The sequence below is a fragment of the Cavia porcellus genome, unplaced genomic scaffold (assembly GCF_034190915.1).
Source record: "Cavia porcellus strain 051 isolate PalLab524CR breed Dunkin Hartley unplaced genomic scaffold, mCavPor4.1 scaffold_25, whole genome shotgun sequence".
In the NCBI taxonomy this organism is placed as follows: domain Eukaryota; kingdom Metazoa; phylum Chordata; class Mammalia; order Rodentia; family Caviidae; genus Cavia; species Cavia porcellus.
In genome coordinates this window covers 11543596-11561643 of record NW_026947508.1, presented here as the reverse complement: position 1 = coordinate 11561643, position 18048 = coordinate 11543596, and the positions used below count along the sequence as shown (strand labels likewise).

At 59.9% G+C, this 18048-nt stretch overlaps 3 protein-coding genes and 1 long non-coding RNA gene across 10 annotated transcripts in view; 1 reads left to right on the top strand and 3 right to left on the bottom strand.

The window, feature by feature from the left end:
- Positions 1-880: 880 nt before the first annotated feature.
- Positions 881-4560, bottom strand: Tmem82 (transmembrane protein 82). 3 transcript variants are annotated; one of them, XM_063235560.1, is made up of 8 exons: positions 4542-4560; positions 4142-4262; positions 3921-3993; positions 3661-3835; positions 2975-3221; positions 2804-2885; positions 1517-1707; positions 881-1233 (listed from the first exon to the last, which is right to left on the bottom strand). In XM_063235560.1, the coding sequence occupies exons 2-8, from the start codon at positions 4227-4229 to the stop codon at positions 908-910; spliced, it is 1182 nt and encodes a 393-aa protein (XP_063091630.1). In that variant the 5' UTR covers positions 4230-4262; positions 4542-4560; the 3' UTR covers positions 881-907. The 3 variants fall into 3 exon arrangements, with proteins under 3 accessions (XP_063091630.1, XP_063091631.1, XP_003471224.1); XM_063235561.1 differs by lacking the exon at positions 1517-1707 and having other exon boundaries at positions 2804-3221; positions 4142-4324; positions 4542-4557; XM_003471176.4 differs by lacking the exon at positions 4542-4560 and having other exon boundaries at positions 2804-3221; positions 4142-4324.
- A 426-nt stretch (positions 4561-4986) lies between these two features.
- Slc25a34 (solute carrier family 25 member 34) lies at positions 4987-8783 on the bottom strand. The gene is made up of 5 exons (XM_013153941.3): positions 8217-8783; positions 7623-7688; positions 7379-7531; positions 6926-7060; positions 4987-6417 (listed from the first exon to the last, which is right to left on the bottom strand). The coding sequence occupies exons 1-5, from the start codon at positions 8601-8603 to the stop codon at positions 6235-6237; spliced, it is 924 nt and encodes a 307-aa protein (XP_013009395.1). The 5' UTR covers positions 8604-8783; the 3' UTR covers positions 4987-6234.
- Positions 8685-10409, top strand: LOC134472918 (uncharacterized). Its single transcript, XR_010042949.1, has 2 exons — positions 8685-8810; positions 10188-10409. It is a non-coding gene; the product is annotated as an uncharacterized LOC134472918 (long non-coding RNA).
- Positions 10410-10578: 169 nt separating this feature from the next.
- Plekhm2 (pleckstrin homology and RUN domain containing M2) overlaps positions 10579-18048 on the bottom strand; it is a 33614-nt gene continuing 26144 nt past the window's right edge. For 2 of the 5 annotated variants that reach the window (XM_005004351.4, XM_013153937.3), the window contains 13 exons: positions 17343-17574; positions 15948-16781; positions 15708-15777; positions 15513-15603; positions 15174-15238; positions 14828-14916; positions 14186-14318; positions 13663-13826; positions 13317-13382; positions 12599-12758; positions 12185-12364; positions 11993-12109; positions 10579-11534 (listed from right to left, as the gene is read on the bottom strand). In XM_005004351.4, the coding sequence (XP_005004408.1) occupies positions 11397-11534; positions 11993-12109; positions 12185-12364; positions 12599-12758; positions 13317-13382; positions 13663-13826; positions 14186-14318; positions 14828-14916; positions 15174-15238; positions 15513-15603; positions 15708-15777; positions 15948-16781; positions 17343-17574 (2339 nt within the window). In that variant the 3' untranslated portion in view covers positions 10579-11396. Of the gene's footprint in view, positions 11535-11992; positions 12110-12184; positions 12365-12598; positions 12759-13316; positions 13383-13662; positions 13827-14185; positions 14319-14827; positions 14917-15173; positions 15239-15512; positions 15604-15707; positions 15778-15947; positions 16782-17342; positions 17575-18048 lie in introns of those variants that run through there. The other 3 variants (XM_003471396.5, XM_005004352.4, XR_001201554.3) reach the window with 2 other exon arrangements.

Genomic DNA, 18048 nt, shown 5'->3' with positions numbered 1-18048 from the left:
CTGTGAGCCTCGGGTTTTGAATCTGTGAAAAGGGGTAATGGTACCAGCCTCTTGGGGCTGATGCCCAAATGAACTAGGATGGTAAAGGTTCTGAGCACGTGTTAGCACCCACCCCACGGAGGGACCTCTTCCCACAGACTCAGAGAGGGGCACATGGAGGGCACACGGAGGGCAGGCAGAGGGACAAGAGCCCCAGTGATCAACCTTTCTGGTCCTGGCCCTGAATGGGGCTGAGAGGGGAGCATCTTCATGGTCTGAAGCAAGGCAGGCTCCAGAACTGGGGACCCAGGGGCACCACGGAGGACTTCAGAGCTTCTGTGCTTCAACTGGGATGAGAGGGAATGCAGGCACCGCACAGCCACACTGTGGGCGGGTACCAGGCCATGCGTCCGTCCCTCCCTCCCCTCGCCTCCAGCTCTCACTAGACTCGTTTCTGTCTGAAGGGATCTGTCCCCGGGAACCTGGCCCAGGACAGCCCTCTAGAAGGGCTTCACAGACTCAGAAAGTCCTTTTTGTGACACAAGTCTATAATCCCAGCACACAGGACACTGAGGCAGGAGGATCTCCTTGAGAGGCCACTCTGGGGGTACATGGTGAGCGTGAGGCCAGCCTGAACTGTGAGACTCTGTGTCAAAAATCAAACAAAAAGTCCTTTCCTTTCCTTTCTTTTTCCAGTGCTTGAGATTGAGCCCTTGCCTTTGCACTGAACTACATCCCCAGCCCTTTTAAAAAAATTTTAATTTTGAGACAGGGTATTGATAAGATGCCCCATTGGGCTCAAACTTGTGATCTTCCTGCCTCAGCTTCCCAGAGTACTGGGATTGCAGGTGTGAGCTACCTGTGCTGGTTTAAAAGTCTCTATGACTTTGTAATTCTAAACTCAGGTTTAGAAATTCATCTTTATTGTTCATGGAGAAGAAAGGGAGGCCAGCAAAGTGGGGAGCCACTCTGAGGACTCGTGTCCCCCATCCTCCATGGGGACTGCATCCACGCCCACCTGGTTCCCCTTTCCAGACCTCCTGGGCCTGTCCTGAGGTCCAGGTGGAGCCAGCCTTGCCGCTGTGCTTCCAGACAGTGTCCTGAGGTCAAGGCCTGGAAACGCGGGCTCTAAGAGCCTGGGACTGAGCCGGGGTCCTCCCTGCAGTGGAGCAGGAAGGTAGTCTTCTGGGGCTTGGTGGGGGCCGAGGACGGGGGCTGGCTGGGCACTGACACCGCAGGCTGGCATGGGAAGTCCTGTGCGGGTGGGTGGGTGGGTGTAGGAACCAGTCATTTCCTGCCCTGGCCATCCCCAGGCCCCATCCTTCCTCTAGGAGCCCCTTGGGTGCAGGCAGGGGAGGGATCCCACTCCTAGTTTCAGCCTGGGCCTGGCTACGGGAGTGGGGAGAACTGGTTCGAGCTCCCTCCACCCCTCGCCCCAAGAGAGGTCACCCCAGTTCTTGTTAAATGCAGGCCCCTCAGGTCCTATCTGGAGCAGGGCACTGGGGCTGTGGGGGGCCACACATGGCGGGGTGCCCACCTGGATCTGGCAGAGGTCCAGCAGAGTGCGGACACCCGCCAGGCACCAGAGCTCGCCCAGCAGGGAAACGAAGAGGCTCAGCAGGTCCAGCCAGCGGCCCACGGTCAGCAGCAGCACGAAAAGGCCGCCCATGCGCACCAGCACTGTCTGCACCTGGCTCTGCATGCTGAGGCGCTGCTGCCGCTGCTCCTCTGGGGATGCGGGGCTGTCACCGCCCGACCACTGCCGCACCCCAGGCCCGGCCGGGTCCGATGCCACTCTCCTCCACCCCCAGCTCCTCTGTGCACACCCAGAGGTGCCTGTCCCTGCCTGCCCATGCCCACTGCCCAGCCTGCACCCCGGGGGTGCACTGATGCCTGTCTAACTGTGGCAGGGGTCGTCCCAATTCTTCTTTTTCACACATCCCTGTTTGCTCTGTCCAGACTCACCCCGATCTCACCCCGGTCCCAGGTGCCTTCTTTCTGCCTGCCTGCCAGCAGCCTCCTCCAAGGGCTCCCAGATTTGGTTTTTTTGTTTGTTTTGGTTTTCTTGAGACAGGTCTCTATGCACTTCAGGCTGGCCTTGAGCTCACATTGTAGCCCAGGCTGGCCTCAAATCACAGCTATCCTCCTGCCTCAGCCTCCCAAATGTTGGGCTGACAGGTGTGTGCCACTACACTTTCGGTTTTGATCCTGTAGACCAGCGTCTGCTGACCAGCTAATCATGACCTCAACTAGATGAGGTCATTCCTGTTTGTAGTCCTCCAGGAGGTCCTACTACATTTGGAGAAAAACAGATCCTGCCTCACTGGCTGGCTTGGAGTTGGCCCAAGCCCACCCCCAGCTTCTGGCTCTGACCCACTGCCCTTGCCTACCAACCCCCAGCCATCTTGGCTTCCTTTGTGCTCCTTCCCAACTCAGGGCCTTTGCACTTTCTATTCTCTCTACCTAGACCACCCTCGGGGCCCTCTGCTCCCGCCCCTCTCACTCTGCAGCCACATGGCCCTTCCTAGAGGCCGGATCTGGCCGGGTCCCTCTCCCCACTTAGAAACTTGTCTGGGAGCCTGGCCAGCCTTGTCCCTTCTTTAGCCTGGGCAGGACAATGTCCTGGACTCTGTTGGTGGTGTGACGGTGCCACACACTCGCCCTGGGCTCTGGCACCTGTGGCTCTCTCCACCCACTGTCTCTTTCCCTATTGTCACCGCAGGACCAGTCCCAGCATGTGTGACTGTGTATGACTGTGCCCGGGGGTGGCCAGCACTGGCCTCCCTTCTGCACCTGGTGGAAGGACCCTGGCCCCGGCCCTCACCCTGCATGTAGATGACCAGCAGCATGTAGCAGATGGTGAGTGGCGTCCAAAAGCGCACGGCCTCTGAGGTGCTCAGGAAGTCCTGGTTGATGAGGGACACGGCTGCCAGGTTGCCCACGGTGAAGGCCATGGCCAGGGCGCGGCCCAGCAGCCCGGGGAGGCGGTGTGCACCTGCCAGCAGGCCCAGGCAGACCCCGCAGTAGTGCTGGCTGCTGTGCAGCTCGTAGAGGCGGCAGACATGGTGGCAGAGGCGGCGGGCAGCCGAGTGGATCAGCGCAGCCAGCCCGAGGCTGAGCAGGAGGCTAAGTGTGCGGTGTGGGGCGCCTTCCTGCAGGAAGCTCAGCCCGCAGCCCAGCGCACAGCCCAGCGCATACTGACTCAGTAGGTAGAGCTGCAGCGTCTCCAGGCCCCGGGAGCTCTGTGGGAGAGGTGCAGGTGGTGGCTGTCTTGTCCCACTGCAGGGACCCTGGGCATCGTCCCTCTGTCCATCTGACAGCTGCAGAGAGCTGACTCAGATTGGCTTCACACCTGACAACCCTGGCTGATGGGTGACCACAGGCAGACTGTGTGCTCCCTCTGAGCCGCAGTTTCCCTGTCTGTGAAGTGGGGATCCCAAAGCAAACCCTTGCCCCCCTGGCTTTGAGGATGAAATGAGATTATGGCCTCAAAATAGCCAGTGCAGAGCCTGGCTCCAGGAGGTTCCACACACAGAGCCCGCGTTGTTGTCCTGGACGGAGTTGTTTCGGGTGTGAATGGAGAAGCGACTTTGGCAATCAGATGGAAACCTTATACCTTACCTGGGGGAAAAGGGGACCAGGACGACAGGGCCAGGGTGACCCACCTGCCCGCAGCCTCACCTTGTGCAGGGACAGCAGCATGGACACGGCCCGCAGGGAGAACTCCAGCACCACCAGGGCCGCTACCCGGGGCCCCACGATGGTCAGGAACAGGGCCAGGCCCACCAGGTGCACGGTCTCCAGCAGGGCCCACTGGGCCTGGAGCCGCTCTGTTTCCATCTGCCGCTTGGGGTCACTGTCAGGGCAGAGGAGCAGGGCCACCAACCTCAGCCACCTCAGAGGTGAGGGCACGGCAAGGGGCTTGGGGCAGGGACACTCACTTGGCACAGCCCACGAAGAAGTAGACTTTCAGGAGGTTGTTCAGAACAGAGACCCCGAAGGCCCCGATGAGGCCTGCAAGGAGGAGGGAGAAGGGAGGAGGCCAAGGCCAGTGGGCATTAGGAGAGCTGGGACAGGAGGCAGGGCCAGGCCCGAGGGGTGGGACCCACCTGGTACCTGGGGAGGGCAGGGCCCAGCAGAGTGGGAGCGGGCAGGCACTCACCTTGCAGGAGCCCATCGAGGAGGCTGGAGCCCCACTCCAGGGAGGGGAGGCCGGGGAGCCAGGAGGGGAGGGGCAGCAAGGAGAACATGGCAGGCCCAGCGGGGCCAGCCTCAGGCCAGGTCTGCGCAGGGACAGACTGATGATGTCACCGGGCAAAGGTGTCCATGGAGAGCAGGGGAGGAGCTGGAAGGGGTTAAAGGTCCCGGAGAGGAGAGGAGAGGCCTGGCCTGAACCCTCCCAGGCTGCAGGGCGGCAGGCCTAGCTCCAGGACCCAGGGGACACACGGCTAGCTCTGTCCTTGCTCCCCTTTGGGTGGCAGAAGGTTTCTGTTCTTTGTTCCTGCCAGTCTGGCCTCTGCCTTTCTTACCCCCCCAAAGGGCTGGAGCCCCACGTTGCCTACCAGAACCCAGCTTTCCTTCTGTCCTGCCAGCTTCAAGGCACTGCCCTGCCCCTCTCAGCCGGAAGTGTGGACTCGGTCCTCTGAGCCTGGAGTAGCCTGGAGCCTCCTTGCAGTAGACGGCTCTCCCGACAGCCTGAGGTCTGTGGTCTCTCCCAGCCTCCCAAGGCCAAGGTCTTCCCTTGAAGGAGAGGTCAGGCTCGCTCTCTTTGTGCGGTCTGCTCATCCAGCCGCCCTAGGCCTCAGCTCTGAGCTGGACATGGGTCCAGGCTGGGCTCCCCGGCCTGTGCCTGTAGGTCTGCCCTGTGGTCATCCCCACTATGCCCACTAGGTGGCAGGCAGCTTGGGCCTGGCCCCAGAAATCTCTGCTGTCTGCCCTCCCCAGGTGGAAAGAACTGGGTGAGAGCCCAGGTAGGGACAGACGCTTCCCAGAGGGGAGTCACACAAGTAAACAAAATAGAAAACTTTATTGTTTTAGAGTGTGCGGTGGGGCACACACTGTGGCGGGTGTGGCAGTGAAGGTCATCGGGCTGTGACTGGGCTGTCCACCTTGGCAAGGCACTGTGTCCACCTTGCAGTACAAAGGTCAGTGCAGGCGTGGGGGGTGGCTGTGTTTCTGGCCCTACCCTGGCTCCACCCTGCCACTCTCCTGGGAGGAGGCGGCCCCTCCTGAACAGTGGGCGTCTCCAAGCACCCTTCTGGGATTGTCAGGAGGCCCTCAGTAAAAGCCCTCAGATGGCGCTGGGTGAATTATGTCCCCAGATTCCACCCTGGGAGCCCCGGCTGTGACAGCACATGGAGGCAGGCAAAATCATCTCTTAGTTAAGATGGGCTCAGTGGGGCGGGCTTGAGTCCAACATGACTGTTGTCCTTCTAAAAGGGGGTTAGGACACAGATGCAGGACACAGAAGGACACAAGAAGGTGGCCTCTACAAGCCAAGGACAGAAGTCTTAGGAGAAAGCAGCCCTGGGCTGGCTGCAGCTCTGTGCTAGAGGATAAGCCCAGCATGCTCGAGGCCCTGGGTTCTACCCTGAAGGAAGGAGGGGAGAGAGAGACAGAGACAGAGACAGAGACAGAGACAGAGACAGAGACAAGACAGAAAGGGAGGGAGGGGAAGGAGAGAAGAAATGAGCCCTACCAGCACCTTAGCCTCCAACTTGTAGCCTGCAGATGTGAGAAAATAAATCTCTAGTGTTTAAGTCCCAGACTATGTGGCACCGTTAGAGTGGCCCTAGAAACCAGACGGGAGGACATCACAGTCTCTTCACATGGACAGGGACCCCTAAAGTTCGCTCCAGCCCCACAGTTCTAGGACAGCCGTGCTCTTGTCAGAGCTGAGTTCCAGCTGTGTGGCTTTGGCCCGGACCTCGTCACCCGTCCTGGCCTCAGCTTCCCTGGGGTGAAAGGACTTTGCTATCTGTCGGAGGGCCCCACAAGCTAAACAGCTGAGCTCATGGCAGTACTGCGGCCATAGCTGCTCCTCTGAGAACGAGCCAGGGGGCTGGGGTGTGGTGGCCCAGGGCGGAGAAGGATGAGGATGGAGGGGTGGTGATTCAGCGCAGACGCTGGCCCTCAGGGGCTGGGTTGACCAGAGTGGCCGGCACTTTCCATAAACCCATGCAGGACCTGGGCAGGGACCCTGGGCCATCGTTCTGGCCACGTGTGGGACCGTCAGGATGGGCGGAGGGACAAGGCCTAGATGTCCTGGTGCTGGGCCCGGCTGGCGAGCTTCCGCAGCTCGTCCCAGAGGAGCATGCTGAGAATGGTGTGAGGGCCCAGGCGCAGGTAGGCAGGGCCAAAGCCCTTGTAGAGCGCCGAGGTGCCCTCCTGTTGGCAGATCTTCACCAGGCAGTCGGTGAGGCCCCTGTACAGCTGGCCCTGGGACAGACAGTGTGGGCATCACCGCGAGGGGTAGGAGGCCCCAGGTGGCATGGCCAGGGGTGTGTATCTAGTGTGACAGAAGAGGCATGTGCCCTCAGCTGGGCTGATTCTAATGAGTGACCCTACAATGCGATGCTAGAAAGAGGGGCCTTCAGGCAGGTGCAGCCCCCTGTTGGGGCTCAGCTTGGCTATGTACGTGGCACCTTGATCCTGGGCACATCCTTGAGGCTGCCAGTACCACAAGAAACCATGGTTCCAATCTTGGCTTCCCCACTAGCCACTGGGTAACCTCAGGCAAGCCATGGGGTCTGAGCCTCAGATTCTTCATCCGGAAAAAGAATAAAATCCAGATGCCAAGGTGCATAGCACACAACTGGGACTTAGGCATTCACCGCCCGAGCCCAGGCCATGCATCCCGCTGTCACTGTGGGTTCCAGCTGCGTGTGTGTGTGTGTGTGGGGGGGGCTCCAGGCTCCCCAGTCCTCCCCACCCCGCCCCCACTCACCCTGCCAGCTCTGTCCACGGGCTGGTTGTACAGCCGTGTGCTGACCACGTCGAAGGGTGTCATGACAACAGCAACAGCTACACTGCTGATCATGCTGCCCGTCAGGGCCACCAGCCAGCTGTCCTCCGGGAGCCACTGTGGGAACAGCATAGGCTGCTGACCCTGCAGCTGCCCTCTTCACACCCTCGGGGTGACCTCCCCAATCCCTAGCACGGGTGGCTCGAAGGCTAGAGGTCAGGGAACAGACTAGGCTCCTCCAGCCATTCCCCTCCCCACCCACAACCCGGATTCCTTCACAGCTTTAGGGTTCACTGGTGACTCCCAACTCCCACTGGGCCCAAGGGCCAGGTCACAATTCTGATGACAGTCAGCGCTCCAGCCTCCTAAGGGGCTCCATGTGACACCCTTGTACTTCCTGTGCAGGAGGAGGCAGGTGGGCCCTGGGCCCCTCACCTGTTGTTCCTGTACCCAGGCCTTGGCAGAGGCAAAGGTGGCCAGCTGGGTGGCTGAGCCCACCATGACTCGGGGCACTGCCCCGCCCACGCCCCGCCACAGCCCCAGTAGGCCCTGCTGCCGCCAGATGGTCTCCAAGGCACCTAAGACGCTCTGTGGGGAGAAGGCATGGGTCACCGGATGTCCCCGCTAGCCCAGGAGTACTCCCGGTGCAGCCCAGCGCTCTGGGAAGGGGGCTGCTCACCTGGTGCTGGTGCTGGTGCCCCACAGCCATGGCAGCCACTGTTTGGGCCTGCAGCTGTGTCTTGATCTGCAAGAGCAGAAGGGACCAGAGGATCAGATCAGTCTGGGGGATGAGCTGGATGTGTCAAGGGTACAGTGTCCCTGAGCCCTGGGGGTATACGGCATGGGACCTGGTTTTGCATCATGCCAGAAGTCCCTCACCACCCTCCGGCCTCAGTTCTGTCACCCTTTGAGGGCTGAGTGAGATGACTGCACAGGACCCAGACCAGGGCACAAGAGCCCTTGCTTGGAGGCAGCTTTGACTCCTGGCCTACACCAGGGCACACAGGAGGAGACATGCCCAAGCCAGGATTTGCATCACACATCTGCTGCCACCTCCAAGCTTCCCCTGGCCCAGGACCAGTGGGTAGGGACCTCAGAGCAGCAAAGGTTAGGGCGAGGCACTGGTGCCAAAGGGCTCATTCCAGTCTGGCTCAGATATTCCCAACGGCTGCCCCACCCAGCCTGCCCCACTAGCCCAAGGCCTGGAGCCCTGGAGGCTGCAGAGCCCAGCAGGGCTGGGTGGAGGGGTGAAGGATGGAGATAAGGCACTCACCAGGTAAGCAGGGCTCCCCACGAATGCTCCCAGTGCCCCAGCCACGGCGCCTGCGACCACAGTGCCGCCTGGTTGCTGGCTAAGGCCAGTTTGGCACATCAGGCTGTAGCAGTAGAATCGGACACCATTCATGAGGCCCTGATAGAGGAGGCCAGCAGCCAGCCCCTTCTGTAGGCCCCACAGGCCATCTGCACGGGCTACAGCAGCCACCGATGCCACCAAGCCACGGTAGAGCCGAGGGTAGGTACCTGGGGCCTGCAGCTCTCCCTGAAGCTGCAGCCGCGTCTTTATCACCTCCAGGGGGTTGGTGAACACGCAGGCCAGGCAGCAGGCTGAGGCACCCAGCACCAGGTCCACCGCCGGAGGAACCGGCTCCACAGCCTCCATGCCAGGGGCTGCCTGTGCCTGGATCAGGACATGGGCCAGGCCATACACTGGCGATGTTTAGGCTGTCTGCACTCCTTCCAGGACAAGGGACTGGAGAACAAGAGAACCCGGGCCCATGTCTAGAAGACAGAGGTCACAGCTGAATGCAGCAGCTGCCCTGCAGCCACTGCTATCTTGGAAATCCACCTGCTCGGCTCAGCAGACCCGGTCAGTGAGCCTGGACCCGCCCCCTCCAGCCCTAACCAATCCCAGTTGCCTCTGGCCCAGGAGCCTGGACCCTGGGATCTGGGAGAAAGGTCACTTGGGACTGGAAGAAGTGTGGGGGCAGGGAGAAGGTGGCACCAGCAGGGGCACCTCCTCCTCCTGTCTCCTTGTTGCCTGTCCTGCTCCAGCTGAAAGCCCAAGCTAGACAGGGGACGAGCATCTTGGAGGCCCCTGGCACAGGTGCATGAGGGTTCTGCAGCTGTCACATCTTTTCTTCTCCGGCCAAGACCCCACTTTCTGGACCTCAGTCTTCTGACCTCATTCCCACAGTCCATCGTCTCACTTTTAGCAGAGAAAGACCTTGGAAGCTGAAGAACAATTTCTGTTTTCTGGACCAAACCCATGTTCTCATGTGTGCTAGACCAGTGCTCAACCCTGAGCACGCCCCCACTGCAAACCCCAGGTGCTGTTGGGATAACTAACTGGGCAAGCACTTCCTCTGAGCCTCAGTCCCACTCACACAATAGAGACACAGGGACCCCGCCACCCGCAGGGGATTCCTTCCAGGACCCCAGAGGATGCTTGAAACCGCAGCTGACCAAACTGCGTGTGTGCCATCACAGGAGTGCCAGCCACTACCAACCCACCATGAGGTGGTTTTCCTCTCCTTGATAGACAACTTTCACTTTTTTTATTTCAGTACTCAGGAGCAAACCCAGGCGCACGCACACGCCAGGCCTGTGCTCCGTCACTGTGCTACATTACAGCTGTCACCGTTTCACCCATTCATTTTTTTCAGGACTGGGGACCGGACCAGGGCTTTTGCACTGAGCCGCAGTCCCAGCTCTTCATTCTTTAGTGTTTTTTAGAATTTGAAGACAGGGCCTGTTACCCAGGTGGGATTCTAACTTGTGCTCTTCCCGCCTCTGTCCCCTCAGTGCGGGGTTACATGTGTGGACTTCGGCACCAGACTTCACCTTCCCCACTCACAGGAAGCACTGGACAGGGGCTGCACCTCAGGGGTACAGCACTTGCCTGGTGTGCAAGACCCTGGCGGGGAGAGGAGGAGGGGAAGGGAGTGGGCACTCCCCCTCATCTGGGGCTATTTGTTTTTTGTCTTTTTCCTTTTTATCGGTACCGGGGATCGAACTCACGACTGCCTGCTTGCAAGGCAGGCGCTTATGCCGCTGAGCTAAATCCCCAGCCCCATCTGGGGCTATTATTAGGTGAAATGAGTGTTATGTGGACACAAGCACGGTGAAACCACCGTGGTCAGCTGACGGAAGGGCAAGGGTACTCTGGACAGGAGTAACTCGCGTCTGGGACGGGAGACTGCAGAGCATTACCCAGTTTGTTTTTTGTTTATTTTTTTTTCTCCAGTGGACCTCTGGTAACAGCTGAGCAAGGGACACTGCAGATGAGGCAGAGCTACCGCAGTGACACCTACCTCAGAAGGGCCTCTGCAGACTGGTGTGTGTGCCTACAGTGTCCTGCCCAATAGCAGGGGCTGGATTTGCCTTGCTCGGGTTCGTGCTTCCCCCAAGACACCAGGGGCCCGGGTAGGATGGTGATAGAAAATAAAGGCCACTGTGTGAGGAGTGACACTGGGGATGGGGGTCAGACTACCAGCCTCTGAGGGCCTGTGCACCTCCAAGCCGAGGCCGACCCGGTTCCGTGTGTCCAGGCAACTGACAGACAATGGACTTTGCAGAATGGGAGGAGGCCCTCCAGCCCTCCCACTCCACCCTGCTCAAAGAGAGCTAGTGACAAGTTTTGGCAATGTAATGTATCTGTTTTATTTTTAAAAACAAAACTCAGACCACTGGCCCCTGGCCCTGAGGACTCTGATAAAGCCAGGAAAGGCCTGGCTTCAGCTGGCAAGGGACAGTCGGGAGATGTCAAGGTGGACGCCAGGCTGCTGGGCTCTACTCCTCTGCCAGGCCTTCCCGCTCCCCTGTACTCCCGGCATGAGGAGTTAGCTGCTCCTGGTCCTGCTGGCTCTGCTGGGCAGGGGAAGCCAGGACAGGCCGTGGGCATGCAGGGCCCCTGGCAGGCAGCTGTGCGTGGGGTGGATCAGCAGGGGGGAAGCATGCACAGACACCAGTCCTCCGGCTCCTGAACAGCCAGGAAAGTGTTCCAAAACGAACAAGGGTGGCTGGGCACTCAGGACCCCAGTGGGCCCTGAGCCTCTGCCCAGGTCCCTGACCCAGGAGGGGAAGAAGGGCTCCCACCCTCCTGGTCCTTCTGCTCTCCTTAGATGGATTCTCATCGCCATCTTGAACAGATGGTGGTGGTGTGGGAAGGAAGTATGCATCTACAGAGCCCACAGGGCTCAGAACCTCTGCCCCATCGACCTCCAGCCACCACCCACCAGGCAGGATACCAGGGTGCTGGACACCAGTCTAGACCCCTGGGAGTGGGGAGGCCCCATCACAAGCCACACTCGTGGTTCTGCCGCCTGGTGCAGCAGCGGGCTGCAGGACACGTGTAGGGGCCTAGCTCTCGGGCAGCGCGATGACACGGGACGGTGTGCCTTCTGGTCAGCCTGTTTCCCCTTCCCATCCGCCTGAGATGCCACCCAACGCTGCCTCAGCACCAGGGGTCCCGGGAGGCTCTGCCTCGGCAGAGGCTGTCACTCCGCTGCCAGGCGCTGTGGATGAGGCTCAGGGCGTTCTCCAACTTCTGCCTGCTGGAGGCTTCACGGATCGCCTTGTGGGGCAGGTCCACCTGTGTTGGGGCAGGCAGGGGCGTGGGAGGCTGTGGTCCCCACTCCCAGGGCCAGTCCTGGGCTCTGCCTTGAACCTGCAGCTCCTCTGCCTCTGCCTGGGGAGCAGCTTTCCCCTGCCTGCTGGCCTCCTTCCTAGGTTTCCCCAGGCTGCAGTCCAGCAACAGCCCCGGAGCCCTTCTCCAGGGCCAGTGAGCCCTCCTACTCTGGGTTAAGCTCTGGAGCAGGGCAGGGCAGCCCTGGCCCATGGAAGTACCTCTCTGCGCTCTTCACCTGAGGTTGGGAATTGCATCTCCCAGCTGGGTTCCAGTTCTAGTTTCTGCCACAGACTCACTGAGTCAGTGCTTTACCCTTATGGCCCTATTTTTCTACGTCTGCCCCCAGGCACACTGCTGTCCCCAGGACCCTAGAGGTCAGGTCAGGTGCTAGGAGCAGTTGGGGCTCTCGGAGAGCTAGGTACCTGGTAGATGGCTTTCCACCCGGAGTTCAGTGCAGACAGGAAACGGTCCAGTTCGGAAGGGCAGCTCAGGTAGATGACCCAGGGAGCGGGGAGTTGCAGGCTATCCTGCGAGAATTCCTAGGGAGCCAGGCCCAGGTGAACAGGGGGCCTCCCTCCACAGGCCCATGCCACCCCAGCCCACCCACACCTCACCAGGATGCAGTACTCCTTGCCAGACTCCATGGAGACAGCGCTGACATCGGCCAGCCTGGCGGTGCCTAGTGAGCGGAAGAAGCTGGTCTGGCAGTCCTCATGGCAAGTGAAGAGGTGGTCCCCAGTGATCACCAGGCAGCAGGGGATGCAGGGGCTGGGAGCAACCCCTTGGGGGATGACCTGAGGCACGAGCAGGGGTGTTCTCTGGGTGGCCTACACCAGAACCCAGCTGAGTCCCCCAGCAGGCTGTTGCCCCTCAGGAGCGTGGGTGGGGAGAGGCGAAGTGTGGTCTTGGGCTCCAGGGTATCCTATCTAGGCCCTCTGGGGCTGCTCTGTGGCTGGCGCAGGTTTGGGACAGCCCCGGGGATTCCCGATAGGCTCAAGCAGGTGAACAGTGGGGTGGGAGGGGCTCACCCCTTTGGACCTGGCCTGGCAGAGGTGCTGCATCCAGTCGGTCATCTCAGCCTCGCTCTCTGCACTCAGCTCCAGGCAGGGCCGGTCAGCGAGAATGACCTGGAAGGCGTGGGGCCGATCCGTGGTGTTGGATCTCCAGCAGCCACTGCACTGCTCCCCCCTGGGCCAGAGGAGGAGGGGTGAAACGGGAGTGAGGGGGCAGGGTTGGCCGGAGTGGGAGCCCCAGGGGTGGGCTGGCGGCATGCGGGAACGAAGGGTACCAGACAGTTGTCCAGACCCCAGGAGGCTGTGGACCCTTGCTCGCAGCTCCACCCTTTCTGTGTGACTCATTTTATCTCCAGCACTTCTGGGAACCGGAACTCGGCCGGCCAGGCAAAGGGTGAGAGTGAGCTCAGCTCTACTGGCCAGCACTGGCGCTGCCTCATCCAGGCTTCCTCCCACTGGAGCTGCTGGTGGGGGCTGGTCCCTATCAGACAGGTCCCTCCCTGGCATGCGCCCCAGGCAGTGCCTCCTTCCCTCCTGCCCACTCCAGGGCTCCTCAGAGCCTCAGCTCAGCAAACCTCAGCATAACCGTCACCACTGCTGGACGGGGAGGGCAGGGCTGAGGGACAGAGACTGGACTGATGGATGTTCTGGGCCCAGGCTCAGCCAGAGCTGTGGCCTTCGGGCAGCAGTCTGGCACCATACCTACCCAGTACCCCATCTCCTGGACACTTACCCCATGTTCACTGAGAGCAGGGGGATGACATCAGTACGGTCAGGATACTGGTAGAGGATCCCATTGCTGCAGGGCACAACACAACAGGGTGAGGCTTGGCCAAGGAATGGGGGCCAGGCAGAGTCCAAATCCCAGAGAGCCTCCAAACCGTGGCCATGAAGCCCAGGTAAGGAAAGCTGGGCCTTTTTCTACGGAGGGGTGGTTGACGAAGGAGTCAACAGGTACAGCAGGGAGGCTGGCTATACAGAAAGGTCTCCAGGCCTGGCTGTGTCCAGCTCAAAGCTCATGGAGGAGAAGGCAGCCTCCCCAGCCGCTCTGCTCTGGGCACAGAGCTGTGGGCACCCACCTGAGCACCACGAAGCAGGTCTTCCAGTGCTCCTTGCCCAGGTAGGAGGTGCCCGCCTTGTAGTGCAGCACACCTTCTTTGGTGATAGCACCTTCGGGAGGTGAACAGTCCATAGGATCCTCCCAGTGCACGAGCCCATAGAAGTGTACAGTCACGGTGGATGCCTGCAGGTGGGGATTGTGCACAAAGTGGTGAGCTCTGAGCCAGGCAGGTGGCTGGGCTGGCTAGCAGCAGCAACTGCAGGTGCTCACTGAGCACCTTAGGACACACCCGCAGGCAGGGGGACTGCCTGGGGCGGGGAAGGGGACTGAAGGTCTGGTCTGTATCTCTTTTTTTTTTTTTTTTTTTTGCCTTTTTCCTTTTTATTGGTACTAGGGATCGAACTCACAACTGCCTGCTTTAAGGCAGGTGCTTATGCAGCTGAGCTAAATCCCCAGCCCCTGGTCTGTATCTCTTAACCTTGACCCGACAGGCCACCCACCACTGAGCCTGCATGGACTTCACCCCACCTCCAGCTGCTGACCTCACACTTGGATTCCTGGGCCACAAATTTGGCCAGTGCCAGCTTCTCCATGGTGGCATCTGTCAGGACGCTGGGGTAAGGTGGTTCCCGACAGCCTTTGATCATGGCTGACTTCAGAGAGGCCAAGAAGAACCTGCTCAAGGAGTGAGGGCTGCTGTCAGAGGCCTGGGGACAGACAGGACTTTGTTGTGAGAGCTCCTATCTGGAGAGGCCATAGAAACGTGGCAGAAGGGCCTGGCCGGAAGCTATGTGATGGGAACCCTTGGCCATCAAATGGCGACCAGAAGAGGCGACCTGACTGTCCCCTGCTGGGAGAGAGGACCTGGATCTTAAAGGAAAATGGGATGAGATGCTGGTCAGCAAGCCTTGGGTGGCAGACCTTTGCTACATCACATAAAGGGTTCACATATAACCCCCTGTCCATCATCCCCTGTCCAGCAGGTGCCCTGCCTTTCTTCTGGCTGGATAACTCACACTAGCCCCTACCCCTTCCAAAGACTGAGAGGGTCAGTCTGTTGGTGGCAGTCCAGAGCAAACATATACGCTCCCCATTTTGTGTCTCCCATGTCCTCTACCCGCAGCTACAGCACACAGGGGCAGATGCCCTGGGTCTGGCCTGTGGGGGGTAGGGCTGACACTCACTCAGCCAGGGCCACATCTGCAGTGTCCAGCAGAAACTGCTTCCTGCGGTTGGTGCACACCAGCTTCACTGTCTGCTGGTCGAGGCCAACCTGCCGGAAGACACCATGTGGGGTGTGGCTGCCGCCAGGCAGAAGTAGGACCCACAGGAAAGAAGTAAGCACACCCTGCGGTCACTGGGCCTGAGTGTCCCCAGGAAGAGGAGTTTTTGGCTTGGCCCTGTCCCCAACACATCCAGAAGCCTCCTTAAGAGTTCAGCTGTGCCCAACCCTGAGACATGCCCTGCTCCGCAGCTGTGAGTGTAGGTGGCCCAGGAAGTCCTATAACCAACTGCAGAGCCTGCACTCACCGAAACATAGTCAAGTTCATTGTACGAAACGGCCTCTTCCACCAGGTATGGCTTCTCAGTGGCCCCTGAGAGAGGAGACCCCAATGCCTATTACCCCCTGGCCTCTGATCCCCTGGCCCCATTCCTAAGGCCTGGGCCCCTCACAGGGAGGACCCTCCTCCCACTGGAAATGACACTCTCTGCCACTGGAAATGACAGAGGAGGGAAAAGATATGGGGCATTCGCAGGGCAGAATCCCGGGCTCAGCTGGCAACACCTTCCTGGGGTCCATTTTCATCACTACATGCCACTCAGAGGAGAGTGGACCAGGAAAGGATCACTTGTGGGGGCAGCAGGCACCTTTGCGGAGCAGGTAGACATAGCAGTCCGTGAGCAGCACATACAGCAGCTGCAAGTTGCCCTCCATGTGGCCAGTGCTCATCTGGATCATCTGAGAGGCAAGCACAGGCTCTCAGGCCTCCTGCCCGGCCCCGCCCCGCCCCGCCCCACCCAGCCCTTGCTGCGTCTGCCCAATCCCAACTTCCTGGGACTTACTTTGAATAGCTGCTCCTCATTCTCCCGGAACACGTGGATCATCAGCAGGAGGAGGTGATTGTTGTCTACCCTGGGAGAGGGGCAGTGCAGGAGGACAGGGGTCATTTATGGCAGTGGTGGTCATGCTTGTTCCCACCTCCACCCCAGACTCAGTCTTCAGGGCACTGTGCTTAGTCTCTTGGGAGGTCAGAGGCCCCCTGTCCCTTGCCCCCGGGGATGGCAGCCTTCGTGTGTGCTCACCGGAACTCTGAGGAGTGGGTCATATCAGATGGGCTCCCTTGGCCCTCATCTACTCCGGAGTCCTCAGCGCTGCTCAGACACGGGCTGGGCTGGTCCCCCTTGAGTGGGCAGGGAGCCTCCTGGATCTGCAGCTCTGGCTGGGACCCAGGCCCCTCAGGGACCAGGGCGGGCTGGGAGTCCTCTTCTAGCTCCTGGGCCGCCCCTGGTGCATCATCTAGGAGCCCAGGTGTCTGTCCCTCTCCTCCTCCTCCCTCTTCTTCTTGGCTAGCAGCCGTAGGGCCACCAGAAACATGCAGCGGTTGGCCAGCCCCTGTAGGGTCATGGTTGCCACCACCTGATGTAACAGCACTTGGACTCTCAATGGTAAAACGGTAGAAGTCCATGGGGGCCGGAAGCCCCTCACTAAAGTCGCAAAATGGTGGTTTCTCCGGGGCCTCCCCGGGAGCGCTGGTCCGAAAGGACTGGTTTGGGGTTTCCATGTGAGAGCCCCAGGTGCTGGGATCCAGCTGCCCATGGAGTTGGTCAATGACCTTGCTCAGGGGCTGTCCTAGGTACTCCATGGAGGTGTCCTTCATCTCAGGGATCAGCAGGCCCACCTGGCCGAGCTCAGAGTGCTCGCTGCTTTCAGCAGTGCTGCTGGGCCCCTCGCCCTCCTCGGGTGGGGAGGCCAGGGTGGTGTCCGGTGAGTCCTGCCCAAGGCCTGGGCTGCTGACTAGGCTGTCACCATCCCCTTGCCTGGCACCCGTGTGCTGGCTGGAGGCTGGATGAAGGGGACTTGCTTCCTCGTCTGGTCTGATCTTCTTCCTCTTGCCAGTCTTCTTCTTCTTGGTGACCCTGTGGGAGTGGTGATGGGGACAGTGCACACCTGAGGGCCATCCCGACAGACTCAGGCTGGGCAGGGAGCGACCCTGGCACGTTTTCTGAGGGCACTGCCACAAGCCTTGTGGTCCTGGACAGTGTGAAGCAGAGGCCAGGCTCTGAAGGGTCCCTGGTGCCAGCAGAGGCAGGGTGAGAAGCATGTGCCTGGGGGCAGCACAAGGGATGTGGGCAGTAGCCAGGGAACCACTGAGTGGGTCCCTTGATTTCCAGCAGATAAACCCAAACTCGCTGTGGCTACCTAGGAGACAAAACCAGGCTGGGTAACTTTGTAAGACTTTGTCTCCAAATTTTAAGAAATGTTTAAAAAGGGACGGGGACGTAGCTCAGTGCAAAGGCCCTAGGTCCAACTCACCATCCCCAACAAAACTTCAAACCAAACTGCCTAAGGACGGGGAGGGCCTACTTCTTAGTCTCTGAAGATGCCCCACTGCCCACGAGGTTACCCCTGGACTAAACAGTGAGGCCAACAGTGGGCACACGAATGCTGGACACTTCTCCCTGGCTCTTCCTGCTGACCTGATGACCTCGAGCTCTGTGCAGGCATCTGGTGGCTCCAGAACCTGGGAGTCCCCTTTGTCTTGTGAGGTGGCATGCACTGGGGTGGTTTCAGAGGAGGACACTGTCTCAGCCTGCTCCTCGTTGAAAGGGTTGTGGCGCTGGGTGGGGCTCCTGGTGGATGCCTTACTGCTGGTCAGGTCTGAAGCAGTGGAGCGAGGACCGCTGATGGTGTCTGTGAGGTCTCCATCTGCTGGGGCCAGGAGATGGGAGACAGCCTGTCAGGGGCAGCTGGGGGCCCTTATCTCAGGGGACTTACTGTCCCTCCCAGGGAAGCCTAACCAGGGTGGCCCTGTTTCAAAAGCAGAAACCCCAACCTGTTAGGACAGAGATTTGTGCTTTAGGAGAAACTGGGGGTCCTCCCCATCACCACAACTAGAAACTCATCTGAGCCCACAATTCGGCCAGGTTCATAGTCAGGAGCCCTCGGGAAACAGCCTCAAGGCTCTAACACTTCTGGTGTGGCGGGGAGCTGTGAAGAGGAGACAGGCACACAGCTTCTAGGGTTCCTGGTGAGCCTTGGAGCCCTCTTCTAAGGATGAGTGCCCAGCAGCTCGGTTAGCACTGCTCTCAGGAACAGGGCTAAGCGATACCCCAAGTCCTCTGAAGGGTTCATTGTAGACAAGAGGCAACAGAAAAGAAACAAGAAAAATAGAGGAAGAGACCA

Excerpts from the sequence above, each read along its gene's own strand:
- Tmem82 (XM_063235560.1), bottom strand. The coding sequence starts at position 4,229 with ATGTTCTCCTTGCTGCCCCTCCCCTCCTGGCTCCCCGGCCTCCCCTCC. Across the intron at positions 2,886-2,974 it reads CTGCCTGGGCCTGCTGGCAG|GACTTCCTGAGCACCTCAGA; the intron begins GTGCACACCGCC and ends CTCATCAACCAG. Across the intron at positions 1,234-1,516 it reads TGGACCTCTGCCAGATCCAG|GACTTCCCATGCCAGCCTGC; the intron begins GTGGGCACCCCG and ends CCACCCGCACAG.
- Slc25a34 (XM_013153941.3), bottom strand. The coding sequence starts at position 8,603 with ATGGAGGCTGTGGAGCCGGTTCCTCCGGCGGTGGACCTGGTGCTGGGT. Across the intron at positions 7,689-8,216 it reads TGGGGAGCCCTGCTTACCTG|ATCAAGACACAGCTGCAGGC; the intron begins GTGAGTGCCTTA and ends CTGCTCTTGCAG. Across the intron at positions 6,418-6,925 it reads CCGTGGACAGAGCTGGCAGG|GGCCAGCTGTACAGGGGCCT; the intron begins GTGAGTGGGGGC and ends TGTCTGTCCCAG.